This window comes from Paramormyrops kingsleyae, chromosome 1 (genome assembly GCF_048594095.1).
Source record: "Paramormyrops kingsleyae isolate MSU_618 chromosome 1, PKINGS_0.4, whole genome shotgun sequence".
Classification (NCBI taxonomy): Eukaryota; Metazoa; Chordata; class Actinopteri; order Osteoglossiformes; family Mormyridae; genus Paramormyrops; species Paramormyrops kingsleyae.
The window spans coordinates 29,803,889-29,822,902 of record NC_132797.1 but is presented as its reverse complement, the minus strand read 5'-3'; the positions used below and the strand labels follow the sequence as shown (position 1 = coordinate 29,822,902).

Sequence of the window (19,014 nt, the reverse complement as noted above, 5' to 3'; positions counted from 1 at the left end):
GTCACATGCACATGGGCGATTCTAGGATGTGACACTTGGGGAGACCCCAAGAAATACGGGACGAAGTCGCTAAATTGATTTAGAATAATATTTTCCAGGGTGGCTTATAGGGTCTAGAATCGCTTATCCCATGAATGAAATCTATAATGTCCCCTACCCCAATACATCCCAGCCCTACATAGTCAGCTTAACTCTTTAATACTGTCTAGCTAGGCTACTATGAGTACCAAAATAAATTCACATGGAATGTGAAATGTTGTTCACTAAATGGCAATAATCAATCACATAACAATAACCGTTAAAACGAAAAATACCATAATAGTATTACTAATTTGTCAAAAATAAAATGAAAAAAAAAAAATCTTAAAATTTCATACGCCGATTTATATTCTACATTTATATTTCACACAAGAAGAAACTCGCGTCTGCTTGTCTCAAAAACAGGAATTAGCACGGAGCAGGGTTTCATTACCGGTAAACCTGCGTCGCAGATTATATACACAGTAGCGATTTACAAAGGGAGTTAAGTGCAGATGATAACAATAACGTGTTGTGATGGCAAATCCGCCTCCTGGCCATAACCATCACTTAGGACGCCCCCGCCTCCGGACCCCCGGCCAGGGGGTATCAACATGGGCTCCCCAAAAAGTGAAGGACTCACGGGCATGTTCAGCCGGAGCGACCTCCTCTTCTTAGGGACCTTTTTCTTCATGTCTGTTTTCTTACTGTCCATCACGGTGCTTCCCATTTTCTACGAAAAGAAATGAAATAAAGAAATAAAAATGCGGCTTGTTCTCTGCTCGAAGAGGCGAAGTTCGGTTATTCCCCGGTCTGTAAGATAAAAACGCAGCCCCCAAACACGTCGACCTTCCTCAGCCCGAGCGCAGTCGCATGCGGGGGTGCCTCTCTCTCACACGCCTCCGGCTAATCTGCGGACCTCCGGAAAGAGTAAGAACACGGTTAAGGCAGAGTCCCTTTTGCCAACGCACAGCCTGGAGTGATGCATGTTGTGGCTCGTTGTTTGGAAAAAGGGAAAAAAGAAAAAGGCAGAGAGACGCACTGGAGAGTTTACAACCACACCTACTCCATGTGCTGCGCAAATAACCTGCGGTCTGATCGGGGGGTGTTAACTACGCAGTGAGCGGTTTCACTGCCTTCGTGGGAGAAACGCAGATGGATCGTGATGGAGGGAGCCGTGGGCATCAGCATATTACACGGCAGATCCCACCTTAAGTATCGCGCTAAAAGTACGAACTGCAATAGACGGTCCAGCGACTGGGATCCGGGCTCGCTACGGCGCAACTCAGTCACATGGCTGTGTTTACGTCGCGACTGCATGCAACAGACACGGGGTTACAGTATGCATCTCTTGCATGCACGTACCTCGTCTGCAGTTAAAATGCTCAAACATAAAACGATCCGGTCCAGTGAAGTACCGATGCGTCCAATTCTGGCTTGGAAATTCAGCTGCTTTACGGTACCTTCACTTTTGCGGAAGTAAGCGTATCCTGTTTGTAACTACGACTTCCAAATTGGAAAAGGAGGAAGAGGAACGCCAAGGGCACCAAGAACACAGAAATAGAGAATAAGCGTGAACATCTGGGTACTGACACAGCTTAATTTCCAGTGTCTTGAAGAATATGATTGGTTGTCTTTTATATGTAGCATAAAGTTAAATATGAATGTTAATTAATGAATTCAAAGGGTGGGCAGGTTTTTGGCCATGTAGTAATTTTTGAGGATAAAAATATAGAACAAAATATCGCATTTTCAACTATGTCAAAGAAATGAAACCGAATGAAGGAGACACCACTGTGGGTTCCTTTTGCCACCTGGTGGTTATACTGCGGTACTGCATATCAACTTAAATGCATTTCCAAGTGCGCTTTCCCTGCTAACCGCAGCTTGGTTTAGTGGGACATGAAGCCGCACATACATACACAAACAGGGTTGGACACAACTGCTACGCAAGTACGCATTCATCTTTAAAAGCGATACGTGAGGCAATCGATTGTTGCAACAGCGCAAATACGTACGTATTTTATGTGCATTTGCGCCGATATTACAAGAAAGTATCGTGCATTTTAACATTTATATGCTAATTCGTACTTCATTTGCGGTATAGAGGTTAAAATGCACGATAATTTCCTGTCATATCGTCGCAAATGCACATAAAATACGTACATATTTGCGCTGTTGCAACAACCGATTGCGTATGCGTACTTGCTTAGAAAGTTGCGTCAATCCCTGCACAGTTAAAATGGATTAGTTTTTTTTTTTTTTTTTTTTTTTTTTTTTTTTTTTTTTTTTATCTGTTTGGTCAGTTAATCAGTACCATGTTAGATACAGAATCCAAGTGGAGAAACGGTAGACCATAACCAGTATGAAAAGAAAAATAAGTTTTAGTGACATCCATATTTCAACCACTTACAGTATTGAGTACAGTGACGCGGGGCACCTGACCCATGTCCCAGGCAGTAATGGGCATGGGAACAGCCTGGACGGGAAGCCAGCGCTACAGAATGCGCATAGAATCACACGTTATGGGTCAGTTCGGGATTGCAGTCTATCGAACTCCGCGCGTCTTTGGTCTCCACAAACAGCACAGGCAAGACTCAAACTCCCACATAATCGCTGCATCCGAATTCAGGGGCTGCGTCATTCTAGGGAAACTGGGTGAGAGCGAAAACGTGGACCGACTGGGGGGTCCCCGACTACTGGTTGAGAAACACTGATCTACTAATTCGGGGGTGAGGCGGTTACACAATTTACTTGAAAACCGTAGAAATACATTCGTATCGATATATTTTCCTATAAGAATGAGGGTCTTTTTTAGTTAGGCACACGTTTATTGGCTGACAGCCTTCTGATGTTACAGCCATTTGCCAAATACGTCGTAGATTTAGTTTGTTTTTTTTTTGTCCATAACATTAACTTTTGAGTGTAATTCTATAAACTGAACATACTGTAGTGGAGTGAAACCTTGTTTGAGCAATGTTCAAAAGAGATTGCATTGTTTATGTAGTATAACCAAATTAAAATGTTTATATTAACAGAGGAGAGAGAGGGGTAAGGAGAATGTGCGATTCAGCGTTCCGCCGCACCCACCACATGTCAAACCAGCTCGGGTATGAGAACCCGAGTGCGGCCATGGCGGGTGATACCTCAGCACCACACTAGTTCAAATGGAGTCTTTTCCAGTGGCTGGAGTCCCACTTCTGCCACCATCCCCCAAACTTTCCCTGTAAGTTGGAGGACCTGCTTGCAGGACTGGATGTAGGTTAACATCTTACCCAGGATGAAGCAATTGCAGGTTAAGGACTTTGCTCAAGGGTCCAACAGAGGAACCACTCCAGAAACGTTCATAGAATTCAAACCGGCAACCTTCCGATTGCTGGCACAGATCCGTAGCCTCAGAGCCACCAATAGCAATTATTGTAGAATGTACACAAGAGACAATATCATGGCTTGTGTAGGGGGGCCCAAATCATAGTTTCCTGGACACAGGGTAAATTGGAACAAAAAAAAGGTTGCAAACCACTGATCTAGCACCCTTAACGATATGAATATTCTGGGATTTGAACCTACTTTACTCAGGCATAGCCTTAACCAGCTGTGCTGCTCGCCAAACCAAAATATATAGTCTAACAGGCAAGTATTACTTGGGGTAAACTGATTTAAATTTATTCAATGACATTCCCAATATTAATCATTCAATAAGTAATAAATAAAATAAATAATAATACTATAGATACTTTATTGATCCCCATGGGGAAATTGTTTTTACTCCTCCCTCAACTTGCTCTTTGTATAGTAAGCTGTCCGTGAAGGGCAGCCACCTATTGGGGCACCCAGGGAGCTGTTGAAGCACCTTTTGATTCAATTACCTATTGATTATTCCCTCCACCTTGACTAAAGCCCCAGTACTAGCTGAAGAAAAACAGCCCCAAAGCATCATGCTGCCGCCACCATGCTTAACCATGGGTATGGTTCTTCTGGTGATACAGTGTTGTTCTTGCAGCAAACATACCTTTTGGAATTGTGGCCAAAAACTTCAATCTTGGTTTCAGACCATAACACGTTGTCCCACATGCTTTTGGGACACTTATTTTTTTTTTTTTTGCAAAATGTAGCTAGGCCTGGATGTTTTTCTTTGTACGAAAAGGCTTCTGTCTTGCGGCCCAATCCCACAGTCCAGACATATGGAGAATACGGGAGATTGTTGTCACATGTGGTACACAACCAGTACTTGCCAGAAATTCCTGTTGCTCCTTCAGTGTTGCTGTAGGCCTCTTGGAAGCCCCCAGACCAGTTTTCGCCTTGTCTTTTCATCAATTTCGGAGGGACATCCAGTTCTCGATAACGTCACTGTTGTGCCATATTTTCTCCACTTCTTGATGACGGTCTTCACTGTGTTCCATGGTATATCTAATGCAGTGGAACTTTTTTTGCACCCTTCACCTGACTGATACCTTTCAACAATGAGATCCTTTTGATGCTTTGTAAGGTCTCTGCCAACCATGGCTTTTGCTGTAAGATGCAACTGAGTAAACGTCAGATAGATCCCACTAGGACAGCTGAACTTTATTTGGGGTTAATCAGAACCACTTTAATTGATGGCAGCTGTGTACCCAAAAAGACTGAATGCTGTAATTAAATCAAAAGGCACTTCAACAGAGTACTAGTTTAAGGGTGTGCACACTTATGCAACCAGCTAATTGTACATTTTTTATTTTTGCATTACACCCCCCCCCCCAACAGATTTGTTTGTTTTTCACTTGAATTGTAGAATCTGAATCAGAAAAACTTCATTGATCCCCGGAGGGAAATTATTTTTGCTGCAGTTGCTGAACAACCAGTTAAGGGAGAAAAGGAGAGAGCAAAGAAAGTAAAGAAGCAAGTACAAGCAGTAGCACTAAAATATTTCAGTAAACGATAAAAAAGCAGTAAAAAACAACAAAAAAACAATGAGTAGTAAATTACCCAATGTGCAGTGGTGTAGCAAAGATACATTAAAACTACAACTGTAAACTATAAAAAAAGGGGGGAGATGGTATTGATGCTATACCACTTGTGCAGGTCATAGGTCACATTAAAGGTGGGAAAAGTTTTGAAATGATTTATCATGGTCTCATTTTTTTACATCACAAAAAACCTGGCATTTTAACAGGGGTGTGCACACTTTTTATATCCACTGTAAATTACCTGTTAACAATAAAGTAATATGTCTATTCTTCTCTGTTTTCTGTGGTACCTAATTAGGCAAAATCAAGAATTTTTTGTGGGAAAACTGGTCACACTCATATGTGTATGAAGACCTTGTGCTGAGTGTATATACATCGTTTGTAATGCATTTTCATTTATCCGGTTAACAAACAAAAAAATCCTTACAGCTGGACATCTTTGTAGTAGGTCACTGGCGCAGCAATACATTCATACCCATATTCATTAAAAGACTTGAAAGTTTTCAGTAAATAAACTGAAATAAAACTGTCACAAGGACATGCCAAATATTCCCTTGTGTTTTTAATGGTTTGATGGTTGCACAAGAACTGGGCCTGAGATCAAGGTTAAAATGCTGGCAGTGTTGTTGGGGTAGAATTTTTCGTAACCATTGGGTTGTGATTTATTTAATAAGAAAGCTGGAACGTGCTGTACTGTGATTGAAGCTTCACCCTGTTTTTCTTCTGCACTCAATAGGAATGCTATTCAGTGGCGGTCCTCGTAATAGCAGTCAGAACAGTACTCAGAAAAACTTAGCATTACTAAACCAAACATAAACAAATCCCAGCTTTAAATGAGCTTGTTACAATGGCAATACTACAATACTTAATTTAGTCTTCTCTTTGTCCTGGCCAGAAATTCACAGGCACGAATCACAGACAACACCTCCGACTTCACCCTAACGCCATCATTACTGTGATCAACAAACGCTACTTTGTTACTCAAGGAGTCTGTACGTGTTGGAGCTGTTCATATAAATATATCAATCGTTAAAATAAACTTTACAAAAAGAATAACGTGGCAGCTTCGGTTTAAATAAGTCTGCAGGGTCAGGTGGTGATCTACTGGTAACAATTTTAATTAACAATTTATAGAATTTATAGAAATATTATATATTAAAACACTCACAGGTTAATAACGATTAATTACAGCTTATAGCTAATAGCTTGTGGGTATAAAACCATTGCCTCGGGAAGTCTGTGTACTGTTTACTTGCGTGAATAATCGTAACAAGTTAACCCATCCATCTATACATTTTTTGTATCCCCTTTTCCTATTCAGGTCCGGAGCCGAAAGCTACGGAGGCTAGGCAGGGAACGACCCGGGACGGGGTGCCTACCCATCGCAGACAAATAAACCTTCAATTGTTTTCCTTCTCAAGCACATTGCCAACGTGTGACAGTGTTGGTGAAAACGCAGTAGGATTCCGCATAAATAGCTTTGATTTTTGCTTTCTGATTGGTCAGAGGAGCAGAGTATCCCATCGCTGATTGGGCGTCGCTGAGAAGGGCCAGCTATGACCGCTTCCGGAGTTGGCAGCGGGACTAGCAGATGGGGATGTGGTTGCGCTCTGGTGGTTGGTCACGGGATCCGCGGACTGCGTTTTGTAGTACAGCTGCCGTGCCGATCGGAAAGTGCTCCGTGGTGTCCCTTCTCATCATTCCTTACTGACCCAGGTGTCGCGTTATGTGCGTATTTTATGTCCGTCTTCAGGTGAGCAGAAACGCCGTGTTGTTTGATGATGAAGGTGCCGAAGCGCGTCCTATCATATCCCAGCAGCTGCTCGTTAGCTAGCTGGCTAAAATGAATCACCCTTCAGCTTTTTCTTCGCATCGTTCTATTTTTTATTTATTTTCTTTTTATTTTCCATCTGAGATCACTCTGTTATGTTTTTTAACAGCTGACTTGCTTGTAACTTTTGGGAACGTGGCTCCATTTGTCAGATTTGTTGGTCTTTATTTAGTTGTCTTATACCCCATTGGACAGTACCAGTCTGCTCTGATCCTGCAGCTTTTTTACACACTGCTGTTGTTTTGGTAGTTAGACTAGTTAAAATGATAATATATATATATATGCATGTAGCGCAGAAAATATCAACAGTTTATTATAATTTATGTGTGTTATGACAGAAAAAGTGCCATCTGTTGCCAAGTACATGACATGTGGCTGGGATTATATAATAAAAATTTTGTCTACGTAAATACGCACAGATCAGGAAAGGGTATACATGAAGGTGTCGGTAGTGGCTGCTTTGGGTTTTGGTCCCATTTCCGTGCTCAAACTCTCGATCTTGCAAATCCTTTAGATATCTGTTTACGATATACCTCCTTTTGCAATAAAACAGATTGGTGCCGTTTACTCGTATTATGTCAGCTGCCAGGTCAAACAGATTAAAGGAATACAGGTCTGTATGTGGAGCAAAGTGGTGTTAATTTATTCTTAGCTTTGCCTTTAGAGAACCTCAGAGTCTGTGTCCCAGTTCTTTAAAATCTCCATCTGCAGTTTGAGACCTGTTTCCCCCCTTTCAGCCTTTCCTTTAACTGCTTTCACATGTTGTACTTCAATCGCCAAAATCTGCACCGCGTCTTTTAAGACAGAAACCATTCAAATCTGACAGCTGCAGAGATGAAACTGAAATTGATTCCGTAGGAATTTCTGAAGTTTTCTGCACTATTTTTTTTTAGGTAATAGGCTGAAGTTGCTCCTGGTTTATAGCTGTAGGAATACGGTGTATTGCTGTTTTTAGTCTCTTTATACATGCCGTAATTATACGGTGTCAGACAGTGCAAAGGTTGAGGGTCGCCCGACGGCTAGTTAAATAAGAGTATCCCCCGTGTTACTGAACAACAGGCTTTCGGCTTTAACGAGTCTTAATTTCTATAGCGGTGGCCCGGTCTGTCGTCTTCTCATCTGCCTTTGAGCATCTAATAACCTCAGTTAATCCCTGAGGAATTTGAGCTCGCCTTGATTTTGGGACTGATTTTCTGTTTTTGTGATGGTATCTTATGGTCTGGCTGTTACCAAACTACAGAAGATGTCACCTTATGCCTCCCCACTCAGAAGACTTCACCTGAGGGCACTTTGAAGACGGAGGAGGACAGATGAAGGGTGAGTAGCCTGTTTAAGTCTACCCTCCCCCCCCCACCCCAACAGGACACCCCCCTGTCTCTGGCCTCCTTTCCAGTTAGTAAATCAATTCCTAGTACTTGTTTTTTCTGCTGTTAATGGAAGCACCTGCCTGGGGCCCGGGGGATGCAGTGGGGTTTGGACTCTGAAACCCTCTGCATGTGTTTCGGTGTGACGTACCGTTTTGTCCGTGAACCGCCGACCCCGCAATCCGTAATCTCCATGGCGATGGCACACAGAGGTGCTGGGCAGTGGGAATCTGGTAGTTCTGCAGATTTGTTGGAAGGTTAAAATGTCCTTATTAGTTCTGTGTTCCTGAATCCTCACCATGGCTGGTACTTCCTGTCAGTCTGGGGCCAGCAGGCTGTGCCTGTCTCAATTTGTCCCACCTTGAGGACATCTCCGTCTGCCAGTCGGGCCATTGCCCAGACAGCTGGGGGCAGCACCGTCCCCCTGGTGGGACGTCTGCTGTCCTGGTGTCGCAGTAACCTCTAACTGTGACCATCCCCATGGTATATTCAGGGTTCTATGTTGCGACCCCCCCCTCCCCCCCCCCCCCCCCAGCCAGGTTCTGACAACTCCCCTGCTTATTGCCACAGTGAAAGCGCCCCTGCCACGCCACAAAGCTTTCTGTTAGCTGGGGGGGGGGGGGGGGGGGGATCTATACTGATGAGGGGCTAATTTTACTTTTTTCTTACTTGTTAGGGGGTCTGTGTGTATGATGGTTTCTTTTTAAAAACTGGACATTAAGGAAGTATAGAGCTCCAGTTCAAGGGTGCCATAAGGGGGGGGGGGGGGATTAGGACTATTCCAAGGGCCCCAGAGGGACAGGGTCCCTAAAAAACTTGGAACATATGTGGGGCCTCCAAACAATCCAATTGGTACGCATTTATGGGGGCCACAGTCTCCAGTGGCACCCCAGCTCCAGTCTCCTAACCTGTGGAGAGAAGCAGGATGTGAAACCAGCCCCACAGGGTCAGTATGAACATGGTGTTTACAGCCTCGCTAAAGCGGAAACCCCCCCCCCCCCCCCAGTAGCACGCTGGGCCTTAATGCTCCAGAGCGCATTTCCCGCGTTCCACGTGATATCTCCAAGCAGCAGAAGATGATGAAACTGAGCAGTGTGATGTAACATCCACATGATGAAAGGTGCGGGACGCTATGAGGAAGCCCAGGGCTGACGGCCACTGCTGATTGGATTCGGCTTTAAAGTGACAGGGGGCGATCAGCTGATGGATGGTAATGTGATAGAAGTGATTAGAGGGGTCTGGAAGGGGAGCTTCTTCCTTGCTTGGTATCTGCAGGGTCCCACTAAAGAGGTGTCAGCTCAGAAATAAAAATTTTAACATAATAATAATAATAAAATGATTATAGGTTACATTCTTATAGCACTTTTCATAATCCCAAGGTCGCTTTACAGGAAACAAAAAAAAATCAGTAATCAGGAAGAGACAGTAGAGAAATGTTCATGGAAGAGAAATGTCTTTTTAGTTCAGATTTGAAGGAAGAGAAAGAAGAGCAGACACAGAGAGATTGTGGAAGAGAGTTCCACTGTTTGGGGGCCATGACACTGAAAGACCTGCCTCCCATGGTGGACAGTCTGGTGCATGAATCAGCGAGGAGATTATTAGGGGGTGAGAGAGAGAGAGAGAGAGTTCACTGAGGTAGAGAGGAGCAAGGTTATGCAGAGCTTTACAAGTGAGAAGTAATATTTTGAACTTCATCCGGGACTGAAGCGGTAGCCATGATGTGGGGGGGGGGGGGGGGTAATGGTACTTGCACAAAGTTGAAGAGACAGGTGGGAGGTTGGAGATGCTAACGAGGGCGTTTTAAAAGTGGGGCATGTTGGGAAGAGTGCTGCCGTGACCAGAGATGTGCCCACCGCTTACCATCGTCCCCGGGGCACCTCTGGTCCACCGCCCACGTTTTCGCTCCAGCACTGTGGACTGACTGATTGTGGCACCGTAGATCCACATGTGGGGTTTCCAGGCTGTAAAGCCCCCAGCCTCCGCCCCCCCATTCCCCCTGCCAGCACTAAGGGGGCCCCATCGTAGCACAAACGAGGTACTGTGCTGCGTGTCCCAGACCGACCTTCTCATACCCGAACGCCCCTCTGCTCCATGGTGGGTAGCCCTGACCCTTTGGTTCCCCCCGCAGGGCCCTGAGCGTGCCGCTCCAGCGATGCCAGGGCAACCATGGGCAGTGTCACACTGCGTTATTTCTGCTACGGCTGCCTCTTCACGTCGGCCACCTGGTCCGTCCTTCTCTTCGTCTACTTCAACCTCAGCCATGACGGCCTGGCCCTTGGGAGCGCCCCTGCTCCGGGGGTCCGGCCCTGGGGCTCCCAGCACCGATTCCAGCCCCGTATCACGCATTGGCCTGGGCATGAGCCTCGCCCCAATGACCGCCGCAAGGCTCCAGCGGGCAACCAGAGGACAGCTGAGCTCTCACCAGAGATGGGTAGGTGTCTGACTACATTTTTAAGGGTTTGGCACCTGCACTGACACTGCAAGTCTGTTTCATCCATTAATGAAGTTTAAGGTGAGGGTTAAATCCTAGGGGGACATTTCTGTTGTACCTTTTATCCGTGTGTGTGATCTGGAAACGCTATCTGTATCAGTCTTAAATGATCCCAGCTGATAATGGTAATCCAATGTCTGCAGTGTGGGGACTTGGGATCAATTCCATTGATTTAGGATCAGCATCTGGCACTTTGAATCTGAGCCTGGGGTGTTGGGGCTGGTTTCAGGCTTTAGCCTGAAGTAGAACCGCTGCTCTTTATTAAAGCTGCAGGTGTTTTTTTAATAATTTTTTTTTTTTGTAATCTAAATTAAAACCCTGTTTATCAGGATCCCCCAGGTGGTCTGATGCAGTCACATCCCAAAATGCCATGGGAAGAAATCACTTTACTTAGGAAAGGTGAATGGGGGGGGATGCATGTGTTGGGGTTGTCACCAAGCGGCCACGTGACCACATGTGTGGCGACCTGCTTTTCTCACTGTCAGGCATGATCTTCAATGAGCAGGACCAGGAAGTCCGGGACGAGGGCTACCACAAGCATGCCTTCAACATGCTGATCAGCAATCGCCTGGGCTACCACCGGGACCTCCCCGACACCCGCAACGGGAAGTGAGTGGGGGGGATCACACTATTCTGGAAGGTCAATTGCTGAACAACAGAAACTCAGCCATGAAGTGGTAGCCCATTTAAAGTAACGGAGCGGGTCACCAAGTGCTGAGGTGCATAGTATGTGAAAGTCACTAATGCTCTGTTGACTCAATAACTGCAGAGTTCCAAACTTCCTCTGGCATTAACCCCAAAAACTGTGCACCCGGAGCTTCATGGAATGGGCTTCCATGGCCGAGCAACTGCATGCCAGCCTCACATCGCCAAGCACAATGCAAAGTGTCGGATGGGGTGGTGTAAAGCATGTCACCACTGGACTCTGAAGCAGTAGAAATGTGTTTTGTGGAGTGACAAATCACCGACTCCGTTTGGCAGTCTGATGGACAAGTCTGGGTTTAGCGGATGCCAGGAGAACATTACCTGCCTGAGTGCATTGTGCGAACTGTATAGTTTGGTGGAGGATAGATGTATGAGGTTGCTTTTCAGATGTTGGGCTAGGTCCCTTAGTTCCAGTGAAGGGAACTTTTAATGATTCAACATATTAATACATTTTGGACAATTCTATGCTTCCAGCTTTGTGGGAACATTTTGGGGAAAACCCTTTTCTGTTCCAGCATGACTGTGCCCCAGTGCACAAATCAAGGTCCATAAAGGCATGGTTGGGTGGGTTTTGGTGTGGAAGAACTTGACTAGCCTGCATAGAGCCCTGACCTCAATTCCAACAAAAACCATTCAGACGCACTAGAATGGAGATTGGGAGCCAGGCCTTCAAGTCCAACATCAGGGGTTGACCTCACAAATGTACTTCTAGATCAGGGTTCTTCAAATCTGGACCTCGATTCCAAATCCAGGCTTTGTTTTCAGTTTTCCCAGGTAGTTAGTTTAATAATTACTGATTCTGATTGGTCAGAGGCTTCACACCTGACTGACAGGTAAAGGAAGGCTGGAAAACCAGCAGTGCTCGGACCTCGAGGACCGTGAGTTGAATAACCCTGTTCTAGATGAATGAGCAAATGAATGACACACTTCAAAATGTAGTGGAAAGCCTTCCCAGAAGAGTGGCAGCTGTTATAGCTGCAAAGGGGGGACCAACTCCTATGGATTTAGAATGGGAATCATAAAAACTCCTGTAGGTGTAATGGCCAAGTGTCCCAATACTTTTGTCCATATAGTTTAACTAGGACAGCGCCCCCTAGCCTGTTGAAGTGTACTAAGAAGTATGCCAACTAAGGGAACTTTTCCACCGCACAAAGTACGGTACTTTCACTTTTCCATTGACTTCCGGTCGAGTACCAGTACCAAAAGTGCCAAACCAGCTGGGGTACTTTGGTACTCTGGGGTGGGACTTGCAAACGTATTTGCTGTCGATTGGTTATGCAAATAGCCTGCCGCTGAAACACAAAATACACAGTGCACAGCGAGAAACTAAATAAAAAGCAGTAGAAACAAAAATATAAAAAAAGTAAAACGGAAGGATGGACAAACTAGGAAACAGGGTTTAATCGCCATATGGTCGGATGAACAGATCCAGTGGGATTTGGATGACACGACTCGGAATAAAAAAGTATTTGCCGTAATAGCGAGCCCCTTGGAAGAAATGGGGCACATGTGACACACCGAACAATGCCATTTGAAAATCAAAAAACTTAAGCAGGACTACAGGAAAGTGAAGGATCATAACATGTTTGAATTCAGCAAAAGAAATACCACATCACACTTTGTGATGATGTCAGTCAGGGGCAGTCACTGATGATGTCATTTGGTGCCGGTACCAGTGGAAAACGGACACAAAAGAAGTACCATACTTTTGGTACTTTATGGAAGTACCGAAAGTACGGTACCTGGTTCGGTGGAAAAGTGCCCTAAGTAAAGGGAAAAAACAAGTAGAAATGTTCAGTGTATTAACATTGTCGTGCTTCATTGGGGGGGGGAGGAACTGGACATTGACCTTTGACCCCTCCACCGACAGGTGCAAAGAGGTGGTGTACCCCCCTGCGCTGCCTAGTGCCAGTGTGGTGATCTGCTTCTTCAATGAGGCGCTCTCGGCCTTACTGCGCACTGTGCACAGCGTGCTGGACCGCACCCCCGCATACCTGCTGCACGAGATCATACTGGTGGATGACGACAGCGAGCTGGGCAAGTGTCTTTCCCGGCATGGCTAGGGACAGAAACTACACTAGTCATAAAAAGACTTCAGTAGGAGAAAGAGAAGGAGAGATTAGATTTCTGTGTCTGTCCCAGAAAGTATTTGACTTTTTTATTTAATGCCCATGGGTGGCCCCAACAATGTTCATCCCTGGCCTGCCATCTTGTACTTTCACAGCTGACCTGAAGGGGGAGCTGGATGCCTACATCGAGCAGAACCTGCAGGGGAAGGTCAAGCTGGTGCGTAACGAGAAGCGGGAGGGTCTGATCAGGGGGCGGATGGTCGGCGCCTCCCATGCCACAGGTGACTCTCCATCTGCCACGTTCAAACGGCTGGTGGTGGTCATAGGCCAGAATAAGCGGCATCTCTAGTTTTGATTGGACGGATTTGGCATTGTCCTGCAACAGGGGAAGTGCTGGTCTTCCTGGACAGTCACTGTGAGGTGAACGAAATGTGGCTGCAGCCGCTGCTGGCACCCATCAAGGAGGACCGGCGCACGGTCGTGTGCCCTGTCATCGACATCATTAGCGCCGACACGCTGGTTTACAGCCCCTCCCCCATTGTGAGGGGGGGATTCAACTGGGGCCTCCATTTCAAGTGGGATCCCGTACCTCCATCAGACCTAAACAGCCCAGACGGGGCTGTTGCCCCCATCAGGTACAAGTGGTCCAGTTCGCCTGTATTTAATGTCCATTTTCTAACGTCCAATTCTGTGGCTGGAGCAGCTAACCATCAGTTTGGAATTACTCTGGCAGGTCTCCAACAATGGCGGGAGGTCTGTTTGCGATGGACAGGAATTATTTCAACGAACTGGGCCAGTATGACAGCGGCATGGACATCTGGGGTGGAGAGAACCTGGAGATCTCCTTCAGGGTAAGGAGGACGCTGTCCTTCCTTCCCCAGCCGGTGTTCGCGTATAATGGGACCGGAGAGACACCACCAGCGGCAAAAGCGGATTCCTTGGGTGGTGAATGTACACTTAGTCCAGTTTAGGTTTCCCATGATAAACCTGGACCTGTCTGAGAATCCAGGCCAGACGTGAGGGCTTGGAATGGGGGGGTCGGTTGTTCTGTGTCCTGACCTGGTTGCCGGCTCCTCGCAGATCTGGATGTGTGGGGGTCAGCTGCTGATCATCCCCTGCTCACGTGTGGGACACATTTTCCGCAAGAGGCGGCCCTATGGCTCCCCTGGTGGTCAGGACACCATGGCGCACAACTCGCTACGGCTGGCCCACGTGTGGATGGATGAGTACAAGGTACTGGTGGGTCACTGACTGAATGGGGGATAGGAATAGACACCCGGTGGAGGTTAAGCTCCGCCCTCAAGGTTTATGCCACATTAGATGGTGCAGGGGAGTGGAGCCTGGTGCACATTGGGATTGGCTGAAACTTCACGTACCACATCTGCCCTTTATTTCATCAGAAAGGTGCTTGTTTAATTTACTTTCCCAAGACCCGGAATAGCTAACCCACTTAATGTAGGAACGGAATGCTCTTGGTCTCTCTCCCTCTGTCTAATTTGGCCTGAGGGGGATTGTTCACCCCAAACCTTCTGTTCTTGTTTCATCAGCCTGCTTTCAGGAGGCAAAGGTTGGTAAAGCAGAAATAAAATATCAAGGACTGCTAATACAATACTGCATTTAACGGGTGAACTTGACTTCCAGTCACAGGCTAACACGGCACCCACGAAGACACAATCCTGCCAGAGGGGTTACTAAGTGCAGCTACCTGTGATGTAATTTTGCTGTCTAAGTTGACTGGGAAGAAGGATTAGCAAAATGGCTAAAAATATTAAGTGTAATACATTACTGCAGAGCCTTGTGCTGCTTTGAGTGCTTCCCCCTTAAGGCCCTTAACCCCACTGACCGTGTTGTCGGTTTGAAATGATCAAATGATGAAATGACGTCTGCTCATGGGAATTATGGGAGTTGTGCTGGGTGTATTAATGCTGTTCAATATAGACATGAATGAATCTGGGCTTAGTGAATCAGGGCTACCACGTGTTTAAGGAATCACTCCTTTCTTTGTCCCTTCGGCCAATCAGGAACAGTACTTTGCCCTGCGCCCAGAGCTGAGGACCCGTAGCTATGGCGACATCAGTGAGCGGCTGTCCGTGAGGCAGCGGCTGCGGTGCCACTCCTTCAAGTGGTACCTGGACCACGTGTACCCTGAGATGCAGGCGGCGGAGGCACGTGGCAAGGCCCAGCAGCCCGTCTTCCTCAACAAGGGCCTGAGGAGGCCCAAGGTCCTGCAGCGGGGACGGGTAAGGCTGCCCCCTGTTGGGGTGGAAGAATGTCCATGCATCCAACCTCTGTCCATCCACAGGAACCTGCTGATGATATCACCATAGCTTCCCCCACAACGGTTCCTGCCATAAAACCTTTGGAACTGATTTACATTTAAATAAAGACAAAAGCCTCTGTCAATGCCCCCCCCCCCACCAATATTGTCTGTACGTTCATGACTTGGTATCGAAGTTTAGCCCATTGCTTACAAATCCAGATAGGGCTTTCATGACCAATCAGTAATGTCTCAGTGCGGAAACCTTGGGTCCCTGCATCCAATCACAAGACAACACCTGTGATATGAAAACCTGTTAAATTAAGTGATGCATCTAAGGCAGGGGTATTCAACTAAAATTTAAAGAGGTCCAGTTAGAGAGAAATTCTTGAAGCAAAGGTCCGGAAGATCATAATGTCTAACTATTTAATAGTGTGATATATATTTAAGTAGCCTATTAGTTGCATCAACATTGTATGTAATCAGTACCTGACTGTCAAATCAAATTAATTCAGTACAATTCAAAAACGTTTTGACATTATTTGTCACGAGACATAGAACTTATGCCAGCTGGCTGGAGTGAGATTTTCAGTTCGAGATGTCTGCACACATATGTAACAGTTCTTACCTTGTAAATAGTCTGCTTTTGTATTTAACCGTGTAAATACACTTTCGACGTAGCTAATTTTTGGTTTTATAATGGAATAATATAGATTTGCCATAAGATTTCCAGCATGAGTCTTAAAGCCTGAGTGTCATGCCAGATGCTTGAGATTTGGCAACCCTGAAAACGTACATTTTTTGTTTCACGAGTTTATATAACATTACTTTATACATATATTAAAATGCAGAAACTTCAACGAACATGAAATCAACAATAAACTATGTCTATTTATCCAACGTGTTATATAATACATATTGTATTTGAAAACTTTTCAGCTTTACGATTTCAGGAGAGCGCAGCCACTCTGTTAGGAACATTACGCTTTCAGTTTGCGGGTGTTAGCTTCGCTGCTGCTATTAACACGAAAGGCACATTAGCGCAGACAAAGGGCTGCATACGCCGAACAATACGTCTTGCGTGGCGGTCAAAGGTGTTTGACGTTCATTGGCGTGGGAAACGGCGGTTTTACTGCTAAACCTCTACCGAAAAGACTACAAACGCTGCGCCGGTTAAAATAAAAAAAACCGTCAGGTTCTAAATAATAACTAAATGTTTTGGCTGTCGGTCCGGGTCCGTATGGGACAGCTTCTGGGTCCGGACCCGCCTGTTAGTGACCGCTGATCTAAGGGGTGTCCAGCAGAAGATCAATAATGCTTTATGAATATGAACAGCAGGTGGCAGTGTGGCACACACCAACCAGGTTCAATAATTTTCAGCATTTATTTGGCATTAACTGGTTAGGGATCTTTTGTATGCGTGCCTGGGTAGGGCAATTACAGACCAGAAGGATCAATAACAGAAATAGCCATATGGTCAAAAACAGCCTAAATGGTCAGAAACATTTTAAATGTTTTAGAAAAGATTAAAGTACTTAAAAGAAGCCCCTTTGCTACAGATGCATGTACTGGCAGTAACCAGATTGCATTAATGTTCATCCTGCCTGTGGGATTCAAGGAATAGAGCCATTCAGTTGAGCAGCACAAATGAAATATAATTAATCTTGAAATTATAACAATTCATTGCAATTCAGTGTCACCAAGCCCTTAGAGTGTAACCCCTAACGAGCACCATGCAGATGTGCCTGGCCCAACCGGCCAATCAGGAGGCATTTATACTATGATTAACAGCTCTGGGTCCTCCCACTGACCTGCAGTATCAGGATAAAACATGCTGACAATTGCTTAATGTGATCATTTCTCAGTATAGACGTTGAAGCTGCTGTTCATCTGGCTTCCCTTCTTATTCGGAGTGTTGATCCAGCCTCCCCCCACCCTCCTGTCTCCAGCTCCGAAACTTGCAGGCCAATAAGTGTCTGGTGGCCCAGGGCCGACCCAGTCAGAAGGGGGGAATTGTGGTCTTGAGGGACTGTCACCCCAGCGACCCTGAGCAGGTAGTGCCCTGCATCCTTATGGCCTTTTGTACGTGTTGCCATGGAAACTGTCCCGCCAACTTGTGACGCCACACCTCTGCCACCGCCCACAGGAGTGGGCGTATGATGAGGAGCAGGAGCTGATCCTGGCAGGCCTCCTGTGCCTGGACGTGTCTGAGGTGCGCTCCTCGGACCCGCCACGGCTCATGAAGTGTCACGGCTCGGGGGGCTCGCAGCAGTGGACTCTGGGGGTAAGTGGCCGTGGGCACCGCCCACTCCAGCCCTCCATCTTCCAAACACCAACTGTTGAAACGTGCACTACCTGTGTTTTCTTTTACCTTCCAGAAGAGCAACCGCCTGTACCAGGTTTCTGTTGGCCAGTGTCTCGCCGCGGTCGACCCCCTCAGCCATAAAGGCTACGTTGCCATGGCGATATGCAACGGCTCAGAGTCCCAGCAGTGGCAACTGGAAGACTGAGCTATGGCAGGAACAGGAACTGTGTGTGTGTGTGGGGGGGGTCGTAATTGATAGCCGCTCACTGGTGCAGCATTTTGTGCAGGCCTGGGGACCTCTGTAGGGGGGGCTCCTTCCAACAAGTCCGTAGATGTCAGCTGACCGTAAAGCTCTCGTGTGTGGCCTGTCTTAATTTTGTAGTTTTAATTTTTAAAATCCTATAAAGCCTGAATTTTATAATTTAGCACATAAAGATTTTCAGGTTTTTCTCCCCGACTGAAAAGGTGTTATCCTAAGGCATGGCTTTAAAAACGCGATAGATCATTCATTTGATGCCAAATAAACTCCTCTTTTTTTATGGGCATTGGTTAATTTTTTATGAAGTGTCAAGTTTTAGAGGTTTTGGAAATTAATGCTTTTAATGTGTCACCATTAATTAGAATGACTCCGATGTCCATTAATGGTAGAGAACTGTTACTCTGTGTAATGAGTGTATAGCTTGGTGAGGGTTTGTGGGATTTCACATGCTAAGATTTTAACGAGACGTTTTGAGCGTGAAACATTTTTTTTTGTAACAAAGTGACATGCAGTATTAGTCTCCATAAGTGTGAATGTATCAGGTTTGTGCAGGTACATTCAGATCATCTTGTAAACCCAGAAAAATAAAGATTTTAACTGAACATAACTGCCTGTGCATTTTGGCTGACAGAGGTGTGGATTGAGTGTTCTATTACACAGTCATTTTCAAAAGACAAAGTGTAGCCAAAACAAGCCCACTGTTTAAACCTGTACTGTGGTGTTTCTCCACACAGTCCATACCCATTGCTCCATTCATAGCTAGGAGCCA

The 19,014-nt window shown here is 45.9% G+C and overlaps 2 protein-coding genes across 8 annotated transcripts in view; one reads left to right on the top strand and one right to left on the bottom strand.

Annotated features, from left to right (window-relative positions):
* LOC111851656 (5'-AMP-activated protein kinase subunit gamma-2-like) overlaps positions 1-2,589 on the bottom strand; it is a 68,707-nt gene extending 66,118 nt beyond the window's left edge. The window contains exons 1-2 of one of the 6 annotated variants that reach the window (XR_011992123.1): positions 2,432-2,588; positions 662-751 (exon numbers count right to left, since the gene is read on the bottom strand). Coding sequence is in view for 3 of the 6 variants with exons in the window: in XM_072713279.1 (XP_072569380.1) it covers positions 662-751; positions 2,432-2,488 (147 nt within the window). In the remaining 3 variants the exon portion in view is untranslated. Of the gene's footprint in view, positions 1-661; positions 752-1,383; positions 1,536-2,431 lie in introns of those variants that run through there. The other 5 variants (XR_011992124.1, XR_002840066.2, XM_072713279.1 and 2 more) reach the window with 5 other exon arrangements.
* A 3,936-nt stretch (positions 2,590-6,525) lies between these two features.
* On the top strand, positions 6,526-18,873 carry galnt11 (UDP-N-acetyl-alpha-D-galactosamine:polypeptide N-acetylgalactosaminyltransferase 11 (GalNAc-T11)). 2 transcript variants are annotated; one of them, XM_023826777.2, is made up of 13 exons: positions 6,526-6,717; positions 8,065-8,112; positions 10,288-10,590; positions 11,136-11,259; positions 13,226-13,392; positions 13,580-13,705; positions 13,810-14,059; positions 14,158-14,275; positions 14,505-14,657; positions 15,446-15,664; positions 17,631-17,735; positions 17,828-17,965; positions 18,060-18,873. In XM_023826777.2, exons 3-13 carry the CDS (start codon positions 10,326-10,328, stop codon positions 18,189-18,191), a joined length of 1,797 nt encoding a protein of 598 aa, XP_023682545.1. In that variant the 5' UTR covers positions 6,526-6,717; positions 8,065-8,112; positions 10,288-10,325; the 3' UTR covers positions 18,192-18,873. The 2 variants fall into 2 exon arrangements, with proteins under 2 accessions (XP_023682545.1, XP_023682544.1); XM_023826776.2 differs by having other exon boundaries at positions 8,036-8,112.
* Positions 18,874-19,014: the final 141 nt, after the last annotated feature.

Bases quoted from the DNA above. Each gene is read 5' to 3' on its own strand.
- galnt11 (XM_023826777.2), top strand. From the start codon at position 10,326: ATGGGCAGTGTCACACTGCGTTATTTCTGCTACGGCTGCCTCTTCACG. The intron at 13,706-13,809 runs GTGACTCTCCAT...GTCCTGCAACAG, and splicing joins CGGCGCCTCCCATGCCACAG to GGGAAGTGCTGGTCTTCCTG. The intron at 17,966-18,059 runs GTAAGTGGCCGT...TTTACCTTCCAG, and splicing joins CGCAGCAGTGGACTCTGGGG to AAGAGCAACCGCCTGTACCA.